We start from the raw sequence: 14,855 nt of genomic DNA on the forward strand, positions 1-14,855 counted from the left end.
TTCCATATTCGTCAAACATTCTTTAAAAAAAATTCAATGAAAGTCGTTAAAGTACTTTGATAGGTATGAGGTACTAAAAGTCAAAGCAAGAATGGTACTCTCCAAGCTGCCTATTTTTTTGTAAAAGTTTTTAGTTGAAAACATATTTTTCCTTTCTTGCAAGCATATCGTAGGTACTTTAAGTACATTTTTCTATAACTATAATGTATTCAAAGACAAAACCTTTAGAGGCTAAAAAAATTAAATGTGAAGTATTACTAGCCTTGGGAATTATTGACTAAAAACGGCTATCGACAGGTTTAGTCTACTACCTTCGGTCTCACTAGTTTCATTCAACTAGTTTTTAATGTTCTGGTTTTGCCGTCCTAATCACGATCTTGAAAATAATGTATGGAAGTTATGCTTATATGTAAATATATAGTTTTTTGTTTTGTTATTTGAGTAGAAATAATGTATATTAATAATAGCGGCATTTATGAATTATATTTTTCACCGTTGTTTATTGATGCAATAGGATAAAAAGACATTGTCATTCATGAATATTAACTGATTTTTTGACTGTATTTATGTTCTATTTGTAACTATAAGGTTGACTTGTAACTACTGAATTGAACTTTTCAATGTTTGTTCAAGCCTTTTGAATATTAAATTCTTTTTCATTAAAGCTTCACCGAAAATTAATTTTAAATATGCTTAATTAACGATAAATAAAATTATTATTTTATTGAAAAGGTTACGGTAGTTAAATTATTACGTACATCTCCGTCTCACATATGGGCACGGTTGAAAAAAACTTTAGTAAGCACACCTTGGAATGATATAACAATAAGTCAATTACTTTTATTATATTATAATATTAAAAGACGATTAAATATATTTGGAATCATTATTCCATTCCTTTTTCACTTACCAATTTAAAATTATTTAAAATGAACTGATCTATATATGATTCAAGCAATTATCTCAATCTGTTCTTTTCTCCAAATTAACACGAAAGGGAATTCGTACATATCCGTCTATAATTACCAGTAGGAAATCAGTCGAAGTCTGAATTAGTAATTACTATTTTCTCTCGACTACTTTTTTGACTATCAACTAGTTACACTGTTTTTAGTCGACAGTTCTCAACGCTATTTTAAACCCTTTAACAAAAACTTTTATATTGCGGAAAGAAGTGGCGAAGTGGTATTGAACAATGAGCACAAACGATGTTGCCTGTCCAATCTTATTATAATATAAACCAAATTTCTATGTCTAGACATCGCACTCATAACATCTTTCAATCTAACATAAACACGCCGTTTTTCTTCTTCACAACCAGGGCCGCATCACATGCGCGATATAACATAGATAATATTTAATTTTCTAAACTAATTTCTACACAATTTTCTATACATTTAGACGTTTATACTGTATATTTTCGTTAACAGTCAATATCAATAAACGGTTTGTCACACTTTTAAAAAATCGAATCAAATGCTAATACAACTTCCTAATGAAGCCATTAACATTAACTCTATGATGTATACGATTTGTAATTATATTATTTTATAATTTAACGTAATTAAACATTGATATAGTGATGCTAAATTATTGACTTGTTTTTTTCTGATTATCTTAACATATCATCTTAATTATCTATCGAAACTCGCATAAATTTCATTGCAAGAAACTTATTTCGTCTTATCATTATAATTACAGTTTTTATTGGTATTGCTTTGCTTAACTTAACTTTTGGGATTGTTTTTGTCGTTTAGTTGAATAACTAATGGTAATGGTATTTTGAATTGTGATATCTGTATAACTTTTTTGCTTTTTGCATTAGTTTTTAAAAATTAGATTTAATTTGGCAAAACATTTTTAGTATTTAATATTTTTGATGTTCTTTCATGTTTTTATTAATGTCCACCGATTCACTATTATTTTGGCCATCATTAGAATTGTTTATTATTACAGTGAAATATTTTGAAACAGATATCTCCAATGGACAAAGTTTTCTGCTTTATTGGCTGGAAATCTCACATAACATCAATCAAATTTAAATTAGTTGGTATTTTTTTATTTAAAACTATAAATCTAAAGCAAATCAAATCATAGAGTTTCATATACAAACATTATTTAAACATATAATAACATTTATTACTTATTTTTTAAAACAATTAATGTTTTATAATTTATCAATTAAATGTTAATATTATAATGCCGAAACTAGGACACTATAGTTGGCTGTTTGATATCTGTAAGCAAAAGAGGTATTTCAGATAGGATACTTGAGACAGATTATGGGTGTTTATTCGATTGCAATGTGACAATCAATGTACAGCTCTTTCAACTGTTTATCTTTGAACATGTTTGTCGAAAAAGAAGTAAATGCATTTTTCCCGGATTTCTGTAGTGAAGCTAACCTCCCGGATGGAAAGCGCAAGAAAAAATGGCATGGGTAAGATCATGGAGAACGTTCTGAAGAGTATAATATTAACATTATCTATAGATTGAAGATAATTCTTTAAAGTTTATTTAAATGTTATAGATTATTCTACAGCTCTTCATACAATTTTGAATTCCTAAGTTAATGCTCTTTCTGTATATACCAGCTATTCAATTAATCACTTAGTTCGGTATAGAGAAATTGACTCATACTGCCATAATAATTAAATGTTTAATTATAACGAAACGTGCTCTCAAAACCACGGATTAGTCGTCTCGGAGACATATCGACATAACATGATATAAAATGATTATCGGTTTATAATATATACACAGGTTGGTGCTAAAACTAATTGAAATAATTACTGCTGATATTTACTAAAGCCAACTGAGCAAAGTGAATGAAGAAATGGGAAGAAGGGTAATTATAATGAGTAAAAGACACATTGCGTTAATCAAAACTGATTAGTTTTAATAAAGTTTTTTCATTAAACTGTTTTAGATATAAGTATAAATCACTCAACTGTTATTAATTTGTTGTTATTATTTTCCAAGTTGCTAATTTTATTGGAAATATGAACAATTTTATTAATGTACTGTATAATTATGTCTTTGCATTTTATTTAGTTATAAAATACATTTTATAATTTACTTCCAATATTAAAACATATTTCCATCAATTCTCAGACTCTGTGGTAAATTAATTTTATTGATTCCATATATTAGGTGTTTGCATATATTCTGATCATATTGTCACTTTCAAATCAGGTAAAATTTATTGAAAAAAGTTGGTACACTATATCATTTTATATTTCTATTTCTAGCTTTAACATTTTCCCTCTTTCTAGCAACGAGGAGTCGAAAGAACGATATCGGTTTAGTAGCGATCCAATCATTGATCCGTCTTTGCGTCTCAGCGTTTCGAAACCGTGTGTTAGCCAAGTTGTTTTTTGTGCTTAGGATTCTTGTAGTAACAGGTCAATTGAAAAGTCCCCGGCCTACCATAGTAAAACCCTTTTTTTTGGCAATTTTTTTTTATTCAACATAATTCCTTTCAAGGGTGATACACTGATTATAGTGACCCTCCAACTTTGCGATACCATTTTTGTAGTATGATTTGTCCTTTGCTTCAAAATAGACCTTAGTTTCGGCGATCACCTCTTCATTCGACGAGAAGTTCTTCCCAGCGAGCATTCTTTTGAGATCTGAGAACAGGAAATAGTCGCTGGGGGCCAGATCTGGAGAATACGGTAGATGAGGAAACAATTCGAAGCCCAATTCATGGATTTTTGCCATCATTTTCAGTGACTTGTGACATGGTGAATTGTCTTGGTGAAGCAGCACTTTCTTTTTCTTCAAATGGGGCCGTTTTTCGGCGATTTCTTCCTTCAAACGGTCCAATAACGCTATCTAATAGTCGCTGTTGATGGTCTTTCCTTTTTCAAGGTAGCTAATGAAAATTATTCCATCATACGCATCCCAAAATACAGACGCCATAATCTTGCCAGCCGACTGTTGCGTTTTCCAACGCTTTGGAGCGGGTTCATCGTGTACAGTGCGCTCGGATGTCTGTAGATTGTACTTCGGAATGAAATGATGGAGCCATGTTTCATCCATTGTCACATATCGACGCAAAAAGTGATTTGTTGCTGCTGCGGGTTTATTACGCTTGATCATCTTCAAACACTGCTCCAAATCATCAACTCGTTGTTGTTTTTGATCACAAGTGAGCTCGCGCGGCACTCATTTTGCACAAAGCTTTCTCATACCCAAATATTCGTAAATGATGTGATGTACACGTTCAGTTGATTGTCTGCTATTTCATTCAATTTCAATTTACGGTAATTCGAAATCATTTTAACAACCTCTTTTGGGCGTCCACTGCGTTCACCGTCTTCGATACTGATTTCACCACGTCTAAACTGAGCATACCAATGTTTGATTTTCCTGGGCCAGTGTCCAGAAACTCGCCATCAAACCAAGTTTTTGCTTCAACTGTATTTTTTCGCTTCAAAAAGCAATATTTTATCAACACGCGAAATTTCTTTTTATCTAATTTTTTTTCACATTACCAAAAGTTGCTTCACTCAAAATGCTATAATTCACAAACTAATGATCCGACGGCTGTCAAATTTATACACGGATCTTTTGAGGTTTAATACTAACTAAAAACATATGGATTTAATTCTAGTAGCTCCATCTATATGTCGACAGGTCACTTTTCATTAATAGGCCTATTAGTTCCATTTCTCATCGCAAATCGCAATAATACCAAACTCTTACTGGACAAAACCTCAGCTTAAACTATCAATATTTTTTTTAAACAGCTTAACAGTTGTTAAACGAACTGTTTCCGGAGGTTTACATGTGATGGAAAAGCTTACAAAGGAAGGAAAATGTGACTATGTTGTGACTAGCGTCGATCGACTACGGCAATCCCAAGTGGCGAAAAGTCATGGGTTAGCCCCGGGGAGCCATCCATATTGATACCAAAACGGAATGTTAATGGTCATAAAGCTTTGATGTGCATATGATGGAATCAACAAAATGTAGTATATTACGAGCTGCGAAAACCGAATGAAACTATTACCGCAGATGTCTACTGACAAATTGAAAAACTGTGAGGGATACACTGTTGCAGCGCGGGTGAGAAGTTCTGCCAAACTCAGGGTACTCACCTGACATAGCTATTTCTAATTACCACTTGTTTTCATCGATTCGTATGACTTGGTTGCATACAGTTTAAAAAAGCTGAATAAGTGCGAAAATTAAGCGATAATTAGATAGCTGTAAGATCAATATTCTTTTTAATGCCATTTAACATTAAAATAATATAATGATATGATATATATGACTATACTTTTTGTAAAAACTAATTTTGATTGAAACTCGAATTTCCTGGCAATACAATGCATGTGGCTGTTTTCAGGTTTATTATCAATGTATTATATTTATGCAGTTACATACATTGACTGTGTAAATTAGATAATTTGTGCAGATATTCACAACGTTTTTTGCTTTCTGAGTTACACAATTTTATCATTCCATAGTACAATTACATAAATGTTATAAATATAATTTCCGATTTTTATCGGCGATAAATATTGATGGAAAATTTAATACTTAAAACGGAAGTACGACTATATATTCTTTTTTGATCGTAATGTACTGATAGTAATGTCATATGGGTGTTTTGTCTTTTATTTGTTTATAGTACTATGAAAGGGTTAGCTCGTTTTTTGAAGATTTAGTATTTAACTTTTAGCTTATTGTTGTTCCCACCTGCAGCTGCTCCAGCATTCCAGGTTACTTGTTTCTAGAACACTTGGGAAAAGTGCCAATGGTTTTCTTTGGTACAGACCGACATATGAGGGTCGTATAAACCTTAAACTTTCGTTTATGTTTTTGTTTTGTTAGAGGCTATAAATGATTATGATTATTCTTTAATTATATTATGTTAAGGTTATATATGACTTTTTCGTTAAATAAATAATTAAATATATTTTCAATTTATTTTATTTTGTTTTAAACGGATATCAAACCCAAAAAGAAACCTCCAACAAATCCCGTACTAATTTCTGGATTTTCTACTGCAAAGTTAATAATTTGTTGAGTCCACCCTGCCAGGTTTCGAATCAGGTTCAATGACAATTCATCTTTTTTCTTATGGTCTTTTTGGTTCATGTTTTTATCTACTTTCTTCAGTTGGCTCCAGTTTATTGATATATAACCCGCTTCATTGGCCAGTTGTAAAAGAATTAGTCCACCGCCTAGAGCTGCCGCTAAAATACGACCGATTTTCATCGTGAACACACCGGAAACCCAGCCGGAAGATGCACCAATAAAAAGTTGACGATTGGATGACAGTTTCCGAATTTCTTCATAAATATTCCGTGCCAACGTATTAATGTATCCCACTTCTGGGCGAGGTAGTGCGGCTCCGTTCGTATTCGCCATATCTTCGGGTGATTTATTGATTAATGATATTTTATCGTGCATTACGGACAGTTAACACGTGGAGAATTTGTTATCAGAATTATATGCCGTAATTTGTTGACATGTTTGACAAATATTAGACTACCTTAAAATTGTCACTTTTGACACGTAGATTTGTAAACATCATTTAAGCAATTATAAATATGATTATTGTTTAAATAAACTTGATTTTTAAATGTTGTACCCCCCCCCCCATTTTTGGGACAATAAATTTAATATGATAATGGAAATTTAACAAGTGTCATGTTAAAGATATTATTTTATACTTATATTTTTTAAAGTAAATCTATAGTTTATAATGGTGACGCAATGGTCGAAATTCGATCATAATCCATGTCCTTAAGAGGATTTTTCAGAGTTTAAATTATTTTCGAAGATTCCATTTAATAAAACAATGGACTCGCATCAACTAATTTGGTGACGTCCAGACGTTGCAATTTTGCCGCATCAACTCTTATTTTTAATTCTAATCTAAATAAAACAATTAAACAAATATGTTATCAAATATTATTTATTTTAACACTATAGTACATCTAATGCACATATTATCGAAGGACTTATAACTACAATTAATTATAGAGTTATAATTGTTTGTAGGTTATGGTTGTATTTTATTATATTTATATTGAACTTTTTATGTAGTGGTGTCCTCTGGAAGCCTAATTAGGTGGATTAGGCAATTGTATATCCAAGTAATAGATCTCACTTTCATTGAAGAGCATATTTACCTTTTACGCCTAGTTCTTGTTTCCTTCAGTACAGTGTTTCTTTGTAAAGTCATTTTGATAGCTGTTTTTCTCCTTGATTTGTTCTACCTGTTCTCTTTCTTAATAAAACTAGATTTAATCGCTACATTCTCCCTAATGCATTTGCCATATCTGCAAAACTATTAGTATTATTTCTGATACCTTTTAAGCAATTGCTCATATTTTGAACAATTACACACATATCTGTACACATAAATGTTTCACACTCTACTTTAAGGTTTCCTATAGTTATTTTATATTAATTATATACTAACCCTTAGTTTTCACTTTCAGACCTGCTTTGAAAATTGTCAGCATTGTATCATAATACCATATTGAGAAAGTTTAATTCAAGCGAATAACTAAGCCAAGTCCAATCTATCTCACATTTGGTCACAATTCCATCATTTGTCAATTTCTTCTTCGATGTGGACACATCAGACGATCGAGATCATAACGTTTACCTATTTCTATCAACTTTTGTTGTCGTAACATTATTTTTATTATCATGCTATGAGTAACCATTTGGTATACTGGCCCCATTCTGAAATATCCATGTCTCATCTAAATGCACAAATTGAAATAATTAAGTCTTCCTTGGTTTTATTATAAGCTTTTAAAAATTGTATTCTTTTAATAGCAATGTCTGGAAGTTCCATTAGACCTTTTTGTGGATTATCTTTGCACTATTCAAACCCTATATGGCCCAACAGTGTATGATGGGATATTCTACATCCCTCAAAGAAGTGCATATCTCTAAGCTTTCTATAGATACTTTTCATACTATCAGATTCCTCTAAAATAATTATATTAAATTATGTTCATATTTAAGAAAACTGGTCTCTAATATAGCTAACATCAAGCTGATCTTGATTCGTCACGCACTTCTTATGAGGACGGTTTCTTTTCCGTGAATCCACAATTATAATTTTTATTTTTTCAGATATTTCAGTGACCGTATTTATACTAATATTCAGTGCAGGTGCATTACGCTAAAAATATTTTCACTAAAAACCGCAGCAACTTCGAATCTCTCTATTTTTCTGGATAGAGGGGCCTCCATTCCTGTTTAAAGTAACTGATTAGAGACGCTATCTGTTCTCTCTGGCTTCGGCACTTTCAATCAGAGTAATAATAAGCAGCGATTTGAAATTTATTCAAACATTAACACAAGCAAAACGTTAAAGATTTATAACCTGTAGTTCTAGTATTTTGAAGAATTTTGCACCGATTTTGAGAAACCGAACTTAGTTTGAAATTAATCCCAAAAATTTACGGAAACTCTTAAATAATAACATTTACGATTACTTTTAAATCAAAATTATACTGTGCCTTCAAAACCACTTCGATTACTATCATTTATTCAGCAAAAATTTTTTCTTTTTCTCTTATCCTCTTATTATGAATCTGAACAAAATGTATTCGGAAATTGAAATGTTTGGAAAAGTTCTCCTCTGTGGAGAGAGGAGAGTAGGGGGGGATATTTTTTTTTCTGTTGAATTCTGTTACCTATTTTGAAGTTTTCGTATATATATTCATATATAAGCGGGCGCATTAATTTATTGTCACTACTAATGATTTTGTCATAAACGGAAACCTAGTATGTCCTTGATTATTTGTTCAACTGTTCAACAGAATGAATTATTTTTGATGATTTTGCTTCTAAATCTTCTTATAGACTCACGCTGTAGGCTATAAGGTTGGTGTTATTTCTTCGTAAAATATATCGTCTTTAATAATATCATAAAAAATTCTGTAATCTTAATGCTATGTCTTATATTCAATTTAAGTATTAGATACATTATTTGTATGGAAATGATTTTCACGGTTTGAATCTGACTTTCAGTGCTTACTAGTTATGTTAATTATTATTCTGATAAGCTTTTATATTAGCTTTCCTTTGTGTGTTTACTTCAGTGATAATTTGCTGTAACAATTTCCACTTCTATCTTCCCACTATTCCAATTTTCCACTGTGACGATGGGGTTTATCTAATCATCTAGGGTACACATGTTCATGGAATAATAGTCATGCTAAGGTTTAAAGCCATAATTCACCTTGTAGAATTTTTTTGGATTGATTAAAAAGTGTATGTGGTAAAAAATTGGATAAAAGTTGAAACATGATATCCTTTCGAAAATCTATAGGAAGAGTCAAAAATCGCGTAAGGCAGATTTGCATCTCTGAAACAATTTTTGAAAGAATCAAGAGCCTAAAAACCGATGGCTAACATGTCGAATGATTTTTCCATGTGTCAAAAATACCACTGTGCCATGCCGGATCCCTGGTTTTGACTTTAACAACAGTGAGAAAAGTGAAGGTGGCATTATGCATGATCAAATTTACCAATTAATGTTTTACATTTACATATTTATATCAAATTTTCTTAAATGATTATTTGGTTTTTAAATCAAATTTACTTACAGATATTTTTTGTTTCAGGTACAAAAAGTTCCACTCAGATTTCATGAAAATACAAATAGTTTTTTGTGGTAAGGATGGTAAATAATATTATATATCTAGAACCAATCTTAACATTAATACAACCTAACACTCCTCCAATATTAGAATTAAATCCAGGTATTTCTTCTTGTATATCGAAACGGAAGTAGTACAAAAAACTAAAAATATGGCTATTCTTTCATATGGAAGGATCAAGTTAACATTTTTGTCTTAATACTAGATTTATTTTATTAAACTGTAGACAAACATTTTCTGTAATAAAAGTATTTAAAAAATAAGGATCTTTAGTTGCGAAACCAAAATCTGGAAAATCTAGGAAAACAACAACAATATCAATAAGAATAACATTACATTACAACATTAATAAGATAAATTAATCAATAAGAACTCATTATTTTCTATTAGATTAGAAAGACTTATTACAAAACACTTATGTGAGCAGAAATTATTATAAAGCTTCCGTTTCAAAGAATAGCTATATTCGGTTGAAATTTGTAATACATAGCTATATTAATAGTATATTGAAAGTCTGACAAGTGTTGTTTTTGAATGAAAAAAAATGAAATTGTGAAATTCAATCAACTGTAGATGTTTAATTCTGAATATGAAAAGTTATGGTTTGAGAGGTGGAGCTTTGAAATCACTTGGAACGTTAAATACATTAAAACTACTGAAATAATTAATTTGTCACTTTACCAAAGCTCTATATCCAAAGTAATAGGATCAAAAAACAGAATTTATAATATTCAAAAGTATTTTGAAATGTGTTAAAAAATTCAAGGTATTTCAAAATGTTCAACATAATCAATTTTGTTCTATTTTCTTTGAATATCTTCCATCAAACAAGCCCAATAGTGTAAAACGTATTTTTTTTCCACATTGATTATATTCTAATTAAATAAGATAATTGAGCAAAGCTATCTAATGAATGATGAGTCAAGTTTTGGCCGGGTTTATGTATGGAAGTGCTTCCTACAGTAAAACATGGGTAAGGCTCCGTTGTGATTTAGGCAGCAATATCTTGATATTCAGTTGGTTCTCGCATTCACATCACTGACCAGATTACTGCGAATAAATATATCGACATTCTCAGGGATGAAGGTCTTACTATAACTAGCGTATTGCTATTAAACACATTGCTGTTAGATCATATTCCAAGAAAATAATGCGCCCATACAAACACCTTAAAAGGTCCAATCTTGGTTTGATGAGCATGAGAACATCATCAAAAGTCTTCCATGGCCTTCACAATAACCAGACTTCGACATAATTGAACTGTTATTGAACTGCGAGTTTCGGAGCAGAAACTGAGGAGTGATTTTTTATGTCCAATATCATTATAACAATCGGCGGATATTTTGTTATACTGGATTGTATATGTACTGGATTTTTTGAATGGTATGTTAAACCTTTTTTATTCTGTTTTAAATCTCTTTTGTCTTTAGAATATGTAGAAGTTCGAAGTCGTTAGATTGGATAAGACACATTTCGTCTCACTCACACAAAGCGACATATAACTACTCCACAACAGTGGATGTTGAAGAGATAAAACCCTTTGAACATATATAGTTCAGTTATGTGTGAGAAGTGTGCCCCGTTTTCAAACTATGTGGGGCGTACCAGTGGCAGTACACCCATGAAATGCTAATCAAGTTTAGATCAGAAGTTATGAAGTAAAAAATACTAGATATAGTATATCCAATGAAATGGCACGTCATCAAAATGTATGGCGTCAGCACGTCGCAGTGTTGCCGCATCAATTTTGACTTTTGGTTTACAGCCTTTTTAAGTTTACAACTTTTAATTATTATCACTAATGCTTTGAAGATTTCTTTAAACATTTAACAACAAAGTCGACCAGTACTAACACTCATCTTATGTTACTTACTTACTTACTTACATGTTCTGACGCATCAAACAGTATTCCGCAAATTCCGAAAAATCCGCACCATCTGTAAAATGAATTTTTCATCTATGACATGAATTGACTGTATTATTGGAAGGATTATAGTTGTAATTAATAAGTAATTGGAATATGGGAGCCATGTGCTTTTAATAAATTTAAATATGTTCTTGTAGAGCGTTGAATACAGCGTAATTAATAGTAAATAATAGCAAACAACGTCTTATTATTTTTTGATCATGGTAGTACACTAAAAAGTGTTAAGTAAATATAATGAAATCTGGTTGTTGTAAAAACAGGCAACAGTAAACTATAATTATTACAATAAGTTATGGTATCATATCGCTTTCCATTTTTTGCCGTGTAATACAAAACTTGCTGCATATGCTGAATAGATAAAAAATATAAATGTAATAATTGCTTTTCACATTTAAATATGTCAGAGCAAAACGGAAGTGTTGAATATTACCGTTTCTGCTAAGCGATCAATAATTACTTATTAATTAGTTGGTGTACGCCTTTGAATAAAAAAGTCATTCCTTAATAGCTTATTATATTTTCAAATAGTCGGCGTTGACTGAAGTGCGTGGTGTGTAGAAACCAATAAAATCAGGTAATTTATTACTGTCGGTATTAGGTAGCAACGTTTTTATTGCCATATAAAATATCCGGATATCAAAAAATATGAAGAAGTCAAACGTTATTATGTAAAGGAATGTATTATATATTTGAATATATTAATGTATTTTATTTGTATGTTGATTACTAGTAATAAATATAAAATTGTTGATTTGTATTTAGGGCTTTTCGGCAACTATTTTTTTTATATAGTGCTGTGATCAAACAAAATGACATTTGAAATAGAACGTACGAAATAGTTTCTCAAATATTTGTACGTATTACTATTGTTGTATTATTATTTGTTGTCGACATACACAGCCTCTAAATGATGCTCAAAAATGTAGCAAATAACCACTAGTCCATGCAGCTAAATAACTATTTTGCGGAATAATATTACCTGAATTTTTGATTCAAAATCGCAATATGTTTGAAAACGAAAATTCGGACCTTTAGGAACGAATAGCCTTAATGCAAGAAAAAGCAAAAGATCCAAATAATATTTCTTGTCGATATTTCTTGTCTAGAGGCACAAATTCATAATGAATATGTTTGACCTAAGATCATTTATCACCTGTTTAAGACTAAATACATCAGAAGAACTAACATTGGAAAGTACTTGTACTTGAAAGTAAGTGTATCCAGAACTCCTTAATATATTTTAATTATTAGATATTATTTTAAAGAAATATATGTATAGTATATCCAAAGTTGGTCTGAATATACGTCATTTCAATGTATAACGTTAAAAATTGTGCAATGTTGCCACATCAACTATGAGTTTTGGTTTATTTTGTCTTGCAAAATTAGATTAGAATTTTGCAAGACAAAATAATAATATAATAAAATAATGAAACAAAAATGTTATCAAATATAATTTATTTTAACATTATAGTACATCTAAAAACTACTGCTAATTATACAGCTTATAGGTTAGAATTATAACCTCTTATCACTGTAGTTTTCAAGAATTCTGCGTACGTTTGACAACCGGATGACTTTGATAGGCTCATTCGTTTACGTGTTCGAACTTACCAGACAGCATTGTGTCTCTTTTTAACTAGAATAAAATGAGAAGGAAAATATTGTCCGATTCTAAGACGAATTTACAAATTACGGCAGGCAATACATTAAATATTTTGATGACGTATGATCACAGCAACTTTGAATAGACTATATGTAATTATTATTAATTAAGAAACCGAAATGCTTTGCAAAGAGATGATGTACAAAAACATTATTATCACAGCATCGGTGGTTCAGTGGTAGAATGCTCGCCTGCCACGCGGGCGGCCCGGGTTCGATTCCCGGCCGATGCATGTTTTTTTTTAATTCAATTTTTAATCAGTGAAGATAATAGGTTATAATATACTTATCAATACTGTTGCAATGGGCACGGGTTCAAATCCCGTCGCGGACAAGGCTGTACATTAATGTTCGTGTTTATCCATGGGCAAAAATATAAAACCCGACAAGGAAAATTGGCCCATCCCGCCAATAGCCAGACCAAGGTTTGTTTTGAATGGTCTCCAAATTAATCATTCTCTAGTTGGTAGATTTAATGCCGACGACCCTCATTCAGAACCCATATTAAACAGTAGGTCCAGTAACTAAAAAATCGAAGATTTTGATGTGACTAAAATCTATATACATACATAATAAGTACTAATCTAAATAAGCTCGAAAGGTCTTTCTGTATAAATTAAAAATTTTAAAAACGGATCTTTCTATATCCAGATCTATGTTAACCATCTTTAAGTAATTCTTGAACATTCGCATTGTATTGAAATTATTTGAATTGCTGTAAAATTATTTGCATCGCTATAAAATCTAGAATACGATATTTATCGTATATTCAACTTTTCTAGCTCCATAGTCATGTGCTGTTTTGTCAAAATCCTGAATAATATTTTGAAATAATAATGATGTTAATTTTAGCATATAAAATGTTATCCTTTCAAAAAATATACACCCAATTCTCCTCAAAGAGCCTTGCTATAAAATCTAGAAAACGATATATACCAGATGTCCAATTTTGTTTCTCCATAGACATTTGGTATCTTGTTGTCAAATTTCTGGATGATATTTTAGAATAATAATTTTGGTTTCGGTTCTAGTGCACAAAATCTTATCGTTACAAAAATATACACCCATGTCTCTATAATGGGTATATCTGTGACACTAATAAGGATATACTAGGATATCTAGTACCTTCTCCATTAAATAGTTTCCTAAAATGTACCATGTTTTAGATCCAAAATTTTTACAATAATCGTCTCAAGAGATTTAAGAAAATCTTCACCTTTTAATTCTCCTAAATCTTCTCTAAAACCTACGTGCCAAATCAACATGGTTTTGTGAAGTACCATTGCGACTTATTATTGCTGTTTTTTCATCATGTCTCAACATGTGAAAATCATGTATATATATAATTTTTATAACATTTCCATAAATAATATTTTGAAACAATGTACAAACCATCTCTTTATAAATGAGATCATCCTTAAACAAACTCGCAGCAATATTTGTGTTTTATTTAAAATTCTAAAAAACACTGTTATAAAGGTTTCTTTATTTAACATACCTATTTAAGGAAGGTGTTACTATTGCACCGTATTTATGGCAATCTAAAGAAATATTGCAGTTGTAAATAATCTATGAGTTATGTATAAGGTATATTGTAGTAATAATTAATTTAGTAA

At 30.8% G+C, this 14,855-nt stretch overlaps 2 protein-coding genes and 1 non-coding gene across 13 annotated transcripts in view; 2 read left to right on the forward strand and 1 right to left on the reverse strand.

Moving 5' to 3' along the window:
* Hecw (Hecw ubiquitin protein ligase) overlaps window positions 1-14,855 on the forward strand; it is a 294,511-nt gene that overhangs the window by 137,175 nt on the left and 142,481 nt on the right. The gene's annotated exons all lie outside the window — the stretch shown is intronic.
* On the reverse strand, window positions 5,928-6,521 carry LOC143191335 (FUN14 domain-containing protein 1-like). The gene has a single exon (XM_076396270.1). It carries the CDS (start codon window positions 6,424-6,426, stop codon window positions 5,953-5,955), a length of 474 nt encoding a protein of 157 aa, XP_076252385.1. The 5' UTR covers window positions 6,427-6,521; the 3' UTR covers window positions 5,928-5,952.
* Window positions 13,402-13,472, forward strand: TRNAG-GCC (transfer RNA glycine (anticodon GCC)). Its single transcript has one exon. It is a non-coding gene; the product is annotated as a tRNA-Gly (tRNA).

Source organism: Rhynchophorus ferrugineus, unplaced genomic scaffold (genome assembly GCF_030347505.1).
Source record: "Rhynchophorus ferrugineus isolate W39M unplaced genomic scaffold, kcgeb_rfMv2 rfM2, whole genome shotgun sequence".
NCBI lineage: Eukaryota > Metazoa > Arthropoda > Insecta > Coleoptera > Curculionidae > Rhynchophorus > Rhynchophorus ferrugineus.